The following is a 15,636-nucleotide window of genomic DNA, read 5'->3' on the forward strand; positions in this document are numbered from 1 at the left end:
CAGATAGTAATCAGTTTTTCCACATGGCAAGCAGAGCAGAAGAAACTAGGTAAAGAAGACGTGTGCATCTGCTGTACAGTATCCCAGACATATGGGAAGAGGAGGGAAACTGCTGTGTCTGTCTTTCACGCTGTGCCTGTATGTTACACTCTGACATCAGTGGAGACGTTGATACCAGTGCAAATGTCACATTGTTGCATTGCTGTATATTTTATCTGAGTTGGCCTTTTACAGTGCCATGCAGGGGATGTGTTCATGTTTCTTGTGTGCGGGGAGGATCTGACTGGAGACGCAGAAAGAGAAAAGGCAGAGAGACCTGGCCAGTGTCACACCAGACCAGGCCAGTTCATCGGGGAGATAGGAGCGACTAATTGTCGGCTGCACAGACTCAAACCAGAGACCCTTGTCTGGTCTGCTGGACTGTGTCATATTCCTGACAACAGGCACCGTGCTGTATCTGTGAGTTAGTGTATGTGTTTGTGCAGAGGACATTCAAGCTTCTTTTATTCAGAAATTTGATCCCACTTACATTCATTCCTGTTGAGCAGTTATAGTTTTTGTCTTAAATTTATGTGGCTTTGAAGTTTTCGATTGCACACTTCACAAGCGTACAGTATTTTTGAGTAGGAAGTGAACGTCTCTCCATGTGCGTGCCAGGTGTCTTGCAGACATTGTGTCTGCTGAACTACAAGGTTGCTTGCCTTACAGCTTTCTGAAGCTTTTTTTCTTCTGACCTCAAACCCAGCTGAGTTTCTCTGCCAGAAGCAAAGTAATACATAGAGAAACAGACCACCATGACCCTTGCGTACTACAGAGAATACCCCCTGTTTCACCATGCGTATATACACACAGAACAGAGCAGCTGCTTCAAGAGTTTGCTGCAGGAAGTGCTCTATTAGTTCCAGTGGCGAGGTCTGTGATATCTGGCCCCAGGGGTTCAGTGAGACCATGTGCTTATGAATGAATTTGAATGTTCTTGCTTATATGTTTACGTGTGTGGACACGAAAGGGTCACATCATTTAATCAACCGAGACTATGCAGTCAATACAAGTAACAACCCGGAGTGTTAGTGGGTATCGAGAGACATTTTAGCATCAGTAGGCACCCACACTCTGGCCGTCCTTCCTGTTGCAGGCCAGTGATATTGTAGCTTATCTCACCTTGCAAAGTGCATTATTAAGAGCTCTCCTCCAGTGGTTCACTGACCTGAGAAACCCAGTCGGTGACCCATGACAAAACCTTTATTCACTGGGCTGATGTGGAGAAGAAGTATCAACATATAATTAATAAGCTGTAAAATTACGTAAGAGCTAATATTACTTAGTAGTAGTTTTGGGTTGATATATAGTGACTTTGAAAATAGAAGATTAACACTTGTATTTTCAGAGTTGATGAAAGAGGTGGCATGTTACCAATAGTCTGTGCGTAGTGCAGAGGACTAAATCACTTGGCTCAACGTGACTAAAATAGGTGCCAGGTTAGGGTATGGCACAGACCTTGTTTTTTGTTCAGCAGCATTACCTTCCTTCTCACATTGCATTAAGTCATTTCAGTGTTAAGCTATTATGCAATAGAGCCTCAATGCCAAGTTTTCCAAGACTTAACCATGAGGGCACACATAGACAGACGGACACCACTTTTCTACCCGCCCTAAAAAAAATCGGGTAGAAAAGTGGGCGTTTAACTTGTGCAAATTTTATGGAAAGATTGTGTAATCTTCCAATTCTAAACCCAAAAGTCAAAAAGTGATACTCAAGAGAAAAAAAAGAAGAAATGCATTTGCTGTTTTGTTAGGTGTGTGGGTGGACAACAAATGGGTGGCGTTGCCTCTCTCCATGAATTGTCTGTCATAGTCATTATTTTCTCCTTTCTCTGGCTTTCCACCCCCCATCTTTGCCTCAGTCTGAAGAAGCGTGGCTGTAAATGAGAACATTTCACTAACAAAAACAGTCTTTTGCCTATTGCGATTTGGTTGAGACTTTAAATCACTTTAACCTACATTTTCCTTCCACAGCATTTTCTGTTGCAGCTACAGTACGCTGCGTATTTTCCCAAGATATATAATAAGGAATGCATTGTGTTCTTACCCGTATGTTTGCTAAAACCATACAGTACTCATACACAATAATAACACTCATCAAAACACACCTCAGCCCACACGTTTACCCATCCTCCATTACTATCATTGTCTCATTCTCCACATTGTTTTGAGCACAGCTGGCCTCTTTGTTTGACTTATCTGTCTCTCTCAGCGGCTGTTGAGCTCTGGTCTTTTATACAGCTGGGCAAAGCTTGCCCACAGCTCCGTGTTCTGTTTTTTTTTTATGGTACTCAGCTTTGAGTGATTGAATCACCAAAATCCGAGTGTGACAGATTAGTCATCTTCATAGTCAAGGTTTAGAAAAAAGTAGATTTTTACTACAGTTGTGCTGCTTTCAAGCATGAACTCCAGAAAATGTTAAAAGAGTCAGGTTGGGACATGGTCCAGAGTTGTCCTTTCTCACATGTCCCACATTCACTAGCTGAGAAATCAGTGCACTGATACTAAACGGTCCAAAATCCCACAGATTTTTTTCCTGGAAGCTGGAAGCTTTAAGATGTTTTGATCTGGCTTTAGATTTGTTTTGTAGTTTTTTTATGGTTTGCTTGTGTACTAAGCATATTCCTTCCTTTTGATGTGTTTGGCCAACAGTATGTTTTTGAAAGCAAGACAATCTGATCCATTTCCTTCTTAGCCATTTTAGGATTAATGTATAAAAAAATCCATAAGATTAACTTAAACATGAACCCCAATACTAAGCCATTGTACCAGCTCTCCCAGTCTCGGTCAAAACCTGCAGTTTAATTGTCTTCAGCATGCCATGTGGTGATGTAACATCTGGTTGGACCTGAGCCGAGGCCATAAAGCCTCTGACACCTGGTCCAAAACAGGCCAGCCTTAATGTTAGCTTTGTTTTCTCGTGTCTAGAGCTTGTATTTTCGTTTTATGGATTACTGTAACTTACTAGTTCAGTGTGTGCTTTATTGTGCACACGTGTGTGAATGTATGTTAATATGGATTTGAGATCATCATCATGAAACATGTCCAGTGGGTGAGAAAATGGGGGCTACGCAACTTAATTTTTATACTGTCATGCTTCCATGAATATTGCCACTGATTGTATTCAACTTGCTGGTTTTGAGTTTGAAGACTCATCAGTCTCTTGATGATTGATGGGCAGGCTAACCAATTAGTTACAGAGAGGTGAGAAGGGTTGTAACCAGAGAGGCAGATAATCCACTGGGCTCAGAGAAGGCTGGTGTGTGTGTGTGTGTGTGTGTGTGTGTGTGTGTGTGTGTGTGTGTGTGTGTGTGTGTGTGTGTGTGTGTGTGATTGACAGATTTGAACTGTCCTTGTAGTGCCACTGGTGTTATTTGTGTGGCCATGTTTATATGCACCCTGGGCAGGCAACACCTGGTGAACAGGGCTAATACACACACACAACGCACGGACAGGATGACACAAATACACTTAGAGCTCTATACTTTGGCCCAGATGTGTGTCACATTCATTTAACCTATTGATTATGGAACAAAGCTCAAACGGTGTGAGTCTTTCCCAGATATATGATTATTACCCTTCATGCAAAAATCTGAAAGCAAAAATAACAATATTTGCATTCATTAGAGTCTTCAGTGTCTGAAATACCTGGGCATTAAATATTTGGGCTTTCTAAAACAACTTAACAGCAGTATAGGTTGAAGTAACTTATACTGCTCTGTATAAGGTGTTTGCACCACATTAAGTTTCTGCCTTTCTGATACACTGCTATGTTTTAAAAAATCTAACAGCAATAAGTGACTGCAATGTGGTGTGTGGTGTTTTCAAGTGTTTTTAAGGTCAGCAACCTCAGATCCCATCTAGTCAGTCTTCTCCCCGCGGTCTGACCTCATACACATGGACACTGTGCATATTGTTATCCAGCCTCTGCCAAACCGCCTCTGCTTCCAGCATCACGTCACTGTACCTCTTTTTACTGCTCATTCTTAGTTTTTATAGACAACTTCTGTCTGCCTTGCTGTCCCCTCTTTTTCGTTTTCCTTTTCAGTTTGCCACTAAGTATATTTCCATCCCAGAGTTCCTTTTTTCACTATGTGGCACGCTGGATTACGGTGGTGTTTTTGCAATTATCTCTTTGAGTGATGAGGATATGCAAGGGCTTCTCTCACCATCAGTCTGTCATAGGGACATGTGATAAATTCACTTCGGAGACATGTCTGTGCTTCTTCATATGTGAGAATGAGAGTACTTTTTTTGTCCAAAGTCATACCTCCTCCTTCTCCTTACGTCTACAGCTTTCTTTGCTTTTTCCCTGTACTGTCAACCTTGCCACCTTCCTATCGTTCCCCTTCCTAGCAGAGTTGGAAGCAGAGTGTTGACATTGGGTTTTATCCAAATATGTAGTCTACGAGGCTGGAAGGTGGTAATGAAAGCCAAGAAAAACAGCCTGGCTCTGAGTCTAACAACCAGGCTTGTCCTTCTGATGAAACCAAAGGAAAACAGTATTTTCTGTCCTTGTTATTCCTTTCCTCCCATCCTACATCTCTTTCCTCGCTCTGCTTGCATCCTGTCCTTTTCTATCTCTGGTGCTTCTGATTCGCAGACTAATTCATTGTCTCCCTCTGTGCTTTATAAAACTCTGTGTGAAAATGTAACAAGTATTACATTTCTAATGTGGGAGCCATTTTGTCAGATGCTAACTGTGATAAAGTCACGTTACTGTTATCGTAAAGGGCTATACAGGCTTTGTTCTATAATGGGAGTAAATTCAAAAAGTCTTCTTTTTTTTATAGATGTAAATTTTAATAGTCTAAAAAATACACTTGTAACATGTGGGTCTGCGATGGAAGCAAGGCATCTGTGTTGCTGCAACAGTTGAAGAGGTGTCAGTCCCAAGAGGGTAATAATGTAAATGAAGTTGATTAAAGCAGAGATGATGTCACCTGAGTTTCTTCATCTCTCAAACTGGATATTATAAAATACAAAGTCACGTAACTCGTTGTTTGGCAACAATATGGCACTGAGAGGGACATGGACTATTATCTATTTTAAAAGTGGATGTGGCTGTGTGTGGGTGTGTATGTCGCTTCATGTATCCTTGTGCTGTGTGTGTGTGTGTGTGCTTGTGTTTGTGTGGGTGGAGGTCAGAACGGAGTGCAGGATAGAGGAACAGATGTGCGCTGTATTGTGGCTGTGTGCGCGGACGGACGGGGACCAGGTGCAGCCTTTGTCTCTCTAGCATTTAAGTCCACTCGCTCGCATTCAGCTGCCTCGTGCCTCCCCTCCCCTCAGTGCCCCCTCCTCCTTCCTCCTCTCCTTGGAGGGAAGGCAGAGATGTGTGTGTGTGTTTGTGTGTGTGGGCCGGGCTGCCTTGGCTTAAAGGAAGGGTTTGCAGCAGTCCCTTCTGCCCCCCCCTTCTCTCACAGGTGACTGTTGGAGGTCCCAGCTGGCCAGCTCTTGGCCGATTAGATCCATATGGTACAGGAGGAGGAGGAGGAGAGGGAACCTGGTTAATTTTCAAATCAATTGCTTTCCTTTTTTTGGTGTTCAAAGTGTTTCATTGGTTGAATACTAAGCCTCTGTCAGTTGTTTAAAGTAAGTGTTATCCTTTTACTTCAGGACTTCAGTAGACTAGAATTAGGATTGCAGAAATACAGCAACATTTTGGAAGATATATTTGTGTGCTGTTTAATTAAGAGTTTCAAATTTCATTCAGTGTAGTATTTTTTTAGCCATGCTTGGGACAAAACGTAGAAAAGGTTAAAGGAAGCTAAGCACTGAAATTAGAGGAAAATAGGGTTGTAGTTACTCCACTTCTCTTGCATCTGTTAGATGTCACGGTCACCACAAAGTCAGGTTCTCACTTTGATGTGACTTATAAGTTGCTATATTTATACTTTTTTTGGTCAGATGAGATGTGAGGCACTGTCATGCAAAACTAATAATAAGTAATAAGCTTGACTTTCTTTCTCATAGATAGTACGCACAGCTGGGCTAAACCTCCAAAAACATCCTGTTGATGTCTTCTTGTCTGACTCATGATAAGAAAACTAAATATTTGAAATATTTGACAGCATTTCTTGAAAAAAAGAATTCATAGGGTTATTTTCATGTGCGTGTGTTTGCGTTAACATGTGCGCGTCCTGACCCTACATACTTGTATCATTGCACATGCCACAAATTTTCTTTGTGCTCACTGATAAATTAGTTCAGTCTGTGTTACATCTTCTCTCACCTCATCTACGGTGACAAGACAGAGAGCAGTGCGGTTCGAGTACACACATCACCGCACAGCGGCACACACACACATGCTTCACAGCTGCCAGTCTCTCACAGGGAGTTTAGACTTCAGAGTTAAAACATGAGCTTAATAAACCCTTTCACTGAACCCATTTATTTATACACCACATCGAGTGTGATTTATTTCTGTGGACTCGTTATAGCTTATCCATCCCGTCTTTATGTAAGGAGGTCGATAAATGTTCTCGGAAGTGTATTTGTCTTTTCATTTGCAATTTCATTAGTTAATGGATTGCTTTTACAGCGGTGGCTCAACAGGAATAGTCACATTATGTTTCTCTATCCCTTTCCTCTCTTTCTGAGCCTCGTTCTGAATCATCACTTGCAGAGGCAGCAATTAAAGTCAGCTGAATGTTTTAATGCAGATGAGCGTCACCTGAAGCTGAACAAACAAGGAACACCTGGCTAGCAACAGCCATCACTGCAGATGCATTTTATTTTCCATCCCTGTGATAACAACTGTTGTAGAAAGCAAACACTTAAGGTCAGGAAACTTTCAAGATTGTAAAATTACGGATTATCTTATTTGTGCATGAGGACGTGAGACAGAAAAACAGCAGCACAATATGGTGTGAGTTTAACACGTAATCCTTTTTGGTTATATCCACCAGAAATGAGTTGATGGAGTACCCAGTTTTATATTTTAGTAAGCACTGGTAACAGTGCTATCTGCTTTTTTCAAAAGTATTGCCTATTCATTGTGGCATTTCCGTGTAATCCTGTTGATGTGTGGTGAGGAGCTTTGTGTACCTTCCCTTTGTTGCATTAAAGCTAGGATGACAGGTGGCATTTAGACCAGATAAACACCCCACATCCTCCTCTAAGCCAATATTCACCTGAGTTAACATTAGGCCACTTTGTGCACTCTGTGCATATGTGTTTTGTGGCTGCTGTGACAGCTGCCTCCCGAGACAGCCCTGTGACTATACCATTGGACTCAGGTGCTCGCAAGCCAGATGAAGTCATCTAGCTATGTGTGCTGTCTAATTGACAAGCAGAGGCAATTCTCTAAGGGTTGTCAGGAGTACACGCACACACACCTGATGTCTCCTGCTTTGGCTGTTACCTCTGGCATGGCTAACAGCAGACTGTGCCACATCTTAAGATTGCATGAACACTGCTGCAGCTTTGTTTCTGTTCCATGCTCAAAGGTCATGCAGTAAGGAATACAAATATGTTGCTATGTTTACATTCTGCAGAATTATGCATGCCTGCCAGTTAAAGTCAAACACAAAATGGTGCTTACAAGGATGGCAGTCAGTTTGGATCCAAACTACTGTTCACAACCAGTGGTTAATGGTTCATAATGTGTCAAAGAACTTGTGAATACACTTCAAGCTGAATTCTCAAATCCTGGCTTTTGTGTATGTATGAAGTTGTTTACTTGGTAAGAGTGTTGACACTGAGGCCATATGCCCCGTTGATTCTGTTATTGAGATGTCAGTCTAATTTCCTGGCCATACGGATGGAGTGTGCGGAGCTTTGGAGCCGGTGTGTGTGCGTGCTGCAGGCTGCTTCCTGCAGTGCACTGGCAGACCGCGTGTGTGGTGGGTACGGCAGTCCAAATGTCTGCGTAGATCCCTCCTTCCTGCCCCCTATGTTCGTGAACAGGTGGAGTGATGGCAGGCAGGCCACGGGGGCTGAGAAAGAATGAGATGGTACGAGGGAGAGTTTTAAGAGGACTGCAAAACAGAAGGAAGAACAGTCAACGCTGTATAATGAGTTGCAGACATAACAGATGAGTTGCACAGGGCAGACTGAGAAAGTGCGAGCATAGGATGCAAAAGAGATTTGTTGCCAAAACTTGAGGAAATTTGCACTTTTGCATTCAGATCCATTTGTTTTTGTAATTAAAAATTTCTGGTTATCCATGACAATTTAATTCTGCATGTTTTCACATTTTTTGCACTCACAACAGTACCTTTTATTCATTCCGTGGGCTTCTTTTCAGTTTTCTTTGAGTTACCTACTGACAGCTTAAACCTTTTGACTTAAGCCTTTATAAACTAGGACCTTGTGGCTGAAGGCCATCCAGAGTTCATAGCTGTGAAAAAGAAATAAAGAGTGCTATTGAGACCAAAGCCCTAAAACCATGAACCCACATTTAAAAGCTGCTTTCTGCTAACCTATGACCTGTGAGACCATGCTTGTCTATTAATTGTCAATTCTTGAAGCTGTTAGAAAAGTCTGATCCACTCTAAATGGAGATGGGATCCGGCCCTCATGGTTCTCGAAAAGACAAAGACAGCTTCTGATCCACATCTCCCCACCACTACACCCCCCATTACACTTTCTCCATGGCCCTTATCTGGTGGTCTCATTCAACGTCAATAGCATATTGAGAAGTTGCATTTAACATTCAAAAGCTTTGTCGATCTTGTTAGTAAAGCGTGAAATAGCCCGTCCCTTTTTCTCTGTCTCTCCCATTTCTTGGGGAGCTCAATGAGGAGGCATTCTACTCCCACACAATGGCCTTCTTCAGCATTTCTTCTGTTATTGATCTGAATGGGTGAGAGTGAGGGGCTAAACTTCAGACATCTGGCTCTTTGATGGGGGCAGGGTGGTTGGTGCCCTGGCAGTGTGTGTTGTATCATGCAAAGTGGGTTGAGGAGAGGGGGCTGGGCATTATTGTTGTCTTTTGTAACAATAGGCATGACGCTTTTGAATTGATTTAAACAACTGAGCTAATGGGGGGTGAAGTTAAAGTGGTGCTTCTTTTTTTATTTTTGTGGCTGTCATAGCAAGTTACAGTTATTTAACTTTGGTTCACTCCAACAGACCTGCTGGTTTCTGATGCCCTCACCTCACCTACCTTCTTTCCTCTTTGCAGACAGTAGAGAGAAGAAGAGCCCTGCCATGCCCGGTTCTCCTGTGGATGCTAAGACTCATTCCAGATCAGCCCCCAGCAGCAGCGCCAGCTCCACTATGCCACCCCTACCTTCTGTCAACCCCAGTGGCCCACGACCGGCCTCTTTTTCCACCACAGCATGTAAGAGTAATAATTAAATCTATACTTAAAAAATTTCTCTCATTCTTCCAGCTTGTCTTTTTGTTTCCACTTCAGTCTTTGTTCCTTTTCACAAACCAAAGTTGTAGACAAGCTGGAGTTGTAACCACACTCAGCAGGGTTTATTTTGATTTCTCTTCTCTTCGTGTTGGTTTTCCGACCTTCCCCAGTGACCAATGGGAATCATCATTCCCCACCAACACTGAATGCAGTGCCATCTCCACCACAGCGTTACAGCAATGGACCGTCCTCTTCCTCTTCCTCATCGCTGGCTAACCAGCAGCTGCCGGCCACCTGTGGGGCACGCCAGCTGAGCAAGCTGAAACGTTTCTTGACCACACTGCAGCAGTTTGGCAACGACATTTCTCCTGAGATTGGAGACAGCGTCCGAAGCCTAGTTCTGGCCCTTGTGGTAAATTCTATGATGGCATACTGAAGAGAAAAACAAGTCAACATTTTATAGAAATGCATTTAAATTAAACCTTCCCTTTTCCTATCTTTTAGAATTCAACAGTTACCATTGAGGAGTTTCACTCACGACTTCAGGAGGCTACCAACTTCCCCTTACGACCCTTTGTTATTCCTTTTCTCAAGGTAAACATGCCTCCACCCCCTCCTTTTCCCATCTTTCTGTATTTGCTTTGTGCAGTTCTGCATGGAATTACTTCCCTTTTCTTTTCACAGCACTAGTATTCTTCCTCCGTTGAGTTAAATGTTTTTACACCTTGTGGTGTAAAGTTGCCCATCAGATAGTTGCCTAAGTGTAGTTTTGTTAATTGAATTGGCTATTTCAGGTTCAAAGTAACCATCAAGATTTACGTGTTGACTTGACAAGCAACAGATGACTGTGTGTTAACAGCCTCTTGAGCCCCTCTGTAACCAGGGAAGTCTGCAAGTGTATACTTTTAGTAGCTCCTCGCAGTAAAGCATCCCATAAATCTTGTATAACTGGACTTCAAGCTATAAAAAGCGGCTTTTTTTTTACACTTACTTCTTGGTTATCTCTGGAGCCCTTCCGTCTGTTTGTCTAAATCCTTGATTATACTCTCTTGTGGACAGCTATTCATTCCTTTTATACTTCTTTGAAGTCCGCTGCCTGGGGAGCATACGTAGTTCGTGCATTGTGATGTAAATTTTACATGGACGAGTCCGCACAGTCACGAAAAACAGGCAGGCATTTGGACATCTGCATGCACCATCGCACTCAATAGGTGATGATAAAAATGTACATTTCTCAGACGTTTGCGGACACTATCTTACTTGCGAATGGGGAAAGAGTTAATCAAGACTTTTGGTGGCTGAGACAAGAATGCTCTGTTTTTGTTGTTCTACTGATTTATTGCAATGATGTGGCGTTCTCACTATTTAATAACAACTGCTGGAGTCTCTCTTAAGAGAGAGATGGAGCAGTTGGGACAAGATTTGTAGAAAATGTAGAAAAGACAGAGAAGTGGATGAGAAGAAGAGAGGGAAAAGTGGGAACTCGGAAGTGTGAAACATGCCTATAAAGTGTTCCCTTCCTTTTTTATGGTCTCCACTGCGCCATATGGAGCCGTTGTCCCGTTAAAAGAGCATTCAGCTGCCAAGGCGCCGCCAATCTAGCATCCGCCCTGCTGAAGCCCAGAGAACCCGATGCTCAACTGACACATAGCACATGTGTCCGCTAGCTGGGGCCCCAGGGAAAGAAGGGATGCAGAGGAGCATGGGAAACAGAAAAAAAGGGGAGCCCAGGGGTATTATAGAGAGGCGATCGTAAAGCAGAAGTGCCTGCGTCTATAGGGGAACTACAAGCGATACTGTAAGGATCAGCTCACTGAGGCATAGAGGAATGTTTGTTTCAATGGACAAAAAGATCTAGGTCTTTGCAGAGTAGTAAAGTGATGTTTAACTAATGCTATATGTAGTTTCAAATACTAAATAATAATAATAAGAGGTCAGTCACAAAATGAAAACGGCTGGTTATTTAGTTGGTTGCTCAAGAAGAGGGAGAGGAGGGAGCAAGGAAGTGGTGTAATTGCAAACACACTGAAGTCTGTTCCTAATTAGGGAAATGCAGGGAACAAAAGAGAGATGGAAAGATTGGATGGAGACAGTCCCAGATAAATACAAAAAAACTGAGGGGATGAGGAATTAGGGAGAAGTCTGTGTATCATTTGTTTTGAAATGTTTCTAAATTTCTAAGCCTCTGTATCATCACGCATACCTTTGCTGTGACCAACACATTATGCTCTGCACACATGCTGCTTGCAAGAGGTTCATAACCAACATCAGTTGCAGCTTAGAAAACTCTGATTTTCATTTGAATTAGGAAAGCCGCAGCCTCCTTGGAGGCAGCCGGAGAACAGCACCCAGACACAGATCTAGCCTTACAGCCAGACCCCAAGGAGTCACTACCCCCCTTAAAACCAATTTTCTTCCAGCCAGGCGTCTTCCCCAGGAGGCAGATCTGCACTGTATCTCTTGGCTCTGTTGCAGCATGAACGTAGTCTGTCTAGGATAGTTCTGGTCTGTTTGGTCCAGATCTCCCCTCCTGTTTGTCACTATCAGGTTTTCTGGTGTTTCTCTCTTTCTGTCTGCGTTCGTCTTTGAATGAGTAAAATCAATGCTCATTGATATAGGAGCGAGTAGTGGCCAAAGTCTACTTATACATGGGTTCATCTGTGCTCTATGAAAATTAATTTACCTGCAAATTATAATCAAACTTAACAAGTATAATTTCTTTCTTGTCAGGCAAACCTCCCTTTGCTGCAGAGGGAGTTGCTCCACTGTGCACGGGCAGCCAAGCAGACCCCAGCTCAGTACTTGTCCCAGCATGAGCACCTCCTGCTAAGCACCACTCTGGCATCTTCTCCAGACTCCTCTGAGCTCCTGATGGAGCCTCCAGAGCCTGGAACCAAGAGACACAGCCCAAGCAGGTTAGATAAATGCATAAAAAAGACCTATAATATATAGAGTATATAGGTAAACGGTGAGAGAGCTACATTAAGTCACTCCTGTCTTCCCTCAGGGCTAAAGAGAACGGTTTCCATGAACGCCCACCTGTAGCTATGGAGCCTGCCGCAAAGCGGATTTGCACCATTAGCCCAGCTCCCCGACACAGCCCTGCTCACCCATTGCCACTGACCGCCCAGCTTCACCCAACCCCTCCACCCTTGCAGCATTACGCCCTGGATGACATCGCAGCACCTCACATCCTGCACCGTGAGCACAGCCAACGTGTTTTGGAGATCCGCGAACTCAAAGACAGGCCTCGACTTCCTGGTATGTCATGCAAACTCAGTGTAAGGATATTCCTGATGAACTTCATTTCTGAAGTTGTTTCCAGTCTACATTGTGGGTGATAAGGTGATGCATATTCAGTCTCAGTTGTAGCCTTTGTGGCAGCAGTGAATAAGTGTTGTAGGCGTCCTTGTGAACCAAATATACAAGTGTGTAGTGTCAAACTAGTTTGCACATTTCTGTAGATCATCCACACAACAGAACTTTGTTGGCTCTTTACAGTAGTTTGAATGCAAGTTGCTGCTAACCACATTTAGAAATGAACATACTTGCATGAAGACAGATGCACACAAATATCATATTCTATATGTGATAATGGGTGGTCTGTGTGCTTGTGTAGGCAAGACTCATATATCTCAGGAGTCCACGTATGTATATAAACAGAGCCATACTGTCCAGGCAGGGAGAGCTGGATGTACTCTGGTGTATATCTAGCCTTCATTTGGGGCTTGTCAGCACTCAGTGGAAACATCGGTAGCACACATACACACATACAGACACACACCTTGATATGTTCCTGGTAGAGGTGCTGTGTTTATGAGTCCTTAGTCCCCTGTCTGACAGCCTCCCGACCGCCTGCCGCCACTTAACTCATAGGCACACACACTCACGCATAAACACATCAGTCCACACACTGGTGGCTTTGAACTGATGGACACTGATGAGAACCAGAAGTAGCGAAGATGTTGAGAAGGCAGTGTGCATGAGGGTATCATTGCTCTCCTAAACAACCCTTGTGTGCAGGGTCTTGTTGGCTCTTTCTTACCAAATTTTTAAGAGATTGTGGTTTGCATCTTTGTAGACAGCGTGGGTCTACTTGCATGAACATGTGGATGTTTTTTAGCCTCTGTGTGAGTACAAACTTGTGTGCAAACGCTGATTACTGTTAAATGTATTTGGATATTGCTGATGTCACAGTGTAATGACTGGATTTGAATCAGATTAGCTTTGTTTTTGTGTGTGTGTGCGTGTAGCCGTAATAGTCTACAATGAGTGTCAGAACGGCTGGTTGTGTTTAGAAGTGGAGCCACTCCACTCAGCCTGAGTGTCTCCCTACTGGAATGCTGTGAGCTCCAGGAGGGGAGGTGCTAAGGGAGAAGTTTTGGGTGTATGTGAGTGTGTGGTTGACAGCTGACTTCCAGATGTGTGCAAGCTCTGGAGCTCTGGGCGCTGGGAGTCTGTTTTATATCACAGGGGTCTCTTTTTCACTTTCGCTCAATCTTTGTTTCTCACTGTCCCTTTATCTTCTTGCGTCTGCATGTTCACCTGCCCTCAATCAAGGCATAAACAACAAGAAAATAAATAAAACTCCTTTTGTCATCCTTAATTGTTGAGTGTTCGAGTTTTAGCTAATAGCCTCGATTTAGTACTTTTAAATTTGTTTAGTTTCGCATGGTGGGAAATGATAAAATTTCTTCAAGTTTAATGTAAATATGTTTTTTGTAATTTTAACAGAAGCACTTATTTACCATATATAGACATGCGTAGGTGTTTTTGACTCACTGTCACTTGTGGCTTCTCTTGCATTAAGAAGAATGTTAATCATGATGGCCTGTGGTTTGTCTTGTGTGTGATTCAATCAGGCACTAATGGGGGCTACCGTGAGGAGCCAGTGGACCACAGACTGACAGACAGAGAGTGGGCTGATGAATGGAGGCATCTGGACCATGTAAGTCTGTGGACAGGCACCACTGGTGCTGTTGACTTTTGATACAGAAAGAATGTGATTTGTTTTACTGGGGTTTACCACTAAAGCAATCTATCACAGCTTAAAAGCACACATAATTGGTAGGCCAGAATTTTCTGATAAGACATCATTGGTTTATAACCTGCAATTAATTTATTTGGTATGGGTTCAAACATGTTATTGGGGGTTCATTATTAAGCTTATTATTATTATTATTATTATAAGCTGTTAAGGGGAACTTAGACTTGCCACGATGTAGGAAATGCTCCCTCAGCAAGACACTTTTCCATAGGTACCTATTGAAATAATAGACTGTATGATTGTGTGATTTATTGACAAAAAAGGCTTGTAGGTAATCTGAAGTAAAATATAAATATAAAGTCAAGAAAGGGTTATGCAATAGGTCTGTGAATGTGGACGTTAATGAGTTTCTTAATGGATTGTGATTAAGACATCCTGAACTACCTTTCCAGGTGATAAATGGTCAGGTTACTGAAAAGGTTACAAGAAGAAGAAACATGGCAAAGACAATTCAATTCAATTCAATTTTATTTATATAGCGCCAAATCACAACAGAAGTCGCCTCAAGGCGCTTTATATTGTACAGTAGATCGCACAATAATACATACAGAGAAAAACCCAACAATCATATGACCCCCTATGAGCAAGCACTTTGGCGACAGTGGGAAGGAAAAACTCCCTTTTAACAGGAAGAAACCTCCGGCAGAACCAGGCTCAGGGAGGGGCGGGGCCATCTGCTGTGATTGGTTGGGGTGAGAGAAGGAAAACAGGACAAAGACATGCTGTGGAAGAGAGACAGAGATTAATAACAGATATGATTCGATGCAGAGAGGTCTATTAACACATAGTGAGTGAGAAAGGTGACTGGAAAGGAAAAACTCAATGCATCATGGGAATCCCCGGCAGCCTACGTCTATTGCAGCATAACTAAGGGAGGATTCAAGGTCACCTGGTCCAGCCCTAACTATATGCTTTAGCAAAAAGGAAAGTTTTAAGCCTAATCTTGAAAGTAGAGATAGTGTCTGTCTCCCGAATCCAAACTGGAAGCTGGTTCCACAGAAGAGGGGCCTGAAAACTGAAGGCTCTCCCTCCCATTCTACTTTTAAATACTCTAGGAACAGCAAGTAGGCCTGCAGAGCGCGAGCGAAGTGCTCTAATAGGGTGATATGGTACTACAAGGTCATTAAGATAAGATGGGGCCTGATTATTTAAGACCTTGTATGTGAGGAGCAGGATTTTGAATTCAATTCTGGATTTAACAGGAAGCCAATGAAGGGAAGCCAATACAGGAGAAATATGCT

At 42.9% G+C, this 15,636-nt stretch overlaps 1 protein-coding gene across 2 annotated transcripts in view; it reads left to right on the forward strand.

Annotated features, from left to right (window-relative positions):
- The window catches only part of cbfa2t2 (CBFA2/RUNX1 partner transcriptional co-repressor 2), a 37,775-nt gene that overhangs the window by 16,345 nt on the left and 5,794 nt on the right, over positions 1-15,636 (forward strand). For both annotated transcript variants that reach the window (XM_063473456.1, XM_063473458.1), the window contains exons 2-7: positions 9,172-9,330; positions 9,519-9,760; positions 9,853-9,942; positions 12,079-12,263; positions 12,356-12,609; positions 14,211-14,296. In XM_063473456.1, coding sequence (XP_063329526.1) covers positions 9,172-9,330; positions 9,519-9,760; positions 9,853-9,942; positions 12,079-12,263; positions 12,356-12,609; positions 14,211-14,296 — 1,016 coding nt within the window. The remainder of the gene's footprint in view (positions 1-9,171; positions 9,331-9,518; positions 9,761-9,852; positions 9,943-12,078; positions 12,264-12,355; positions 12,610-14,210; positions 14,297-15,636) is intronic.

This window comes from Pelmatolapia mariae, linkage group LG5 (genome assembly GCF_036321145.2).
Source record: "Pelmatolapia mariae isolate MD_Pm_ZW linkage group LG5, Pm_UMD_F_2, whole genome shotgun sequence".
NCBI classification, from domain to species: domain Eukaryota; kingdom Metazoa; phylum Chordata; class Actinopteri; order Cichliformes; family Cichlidae; genus Pelmatolapia; species Pelmatolapia mariae.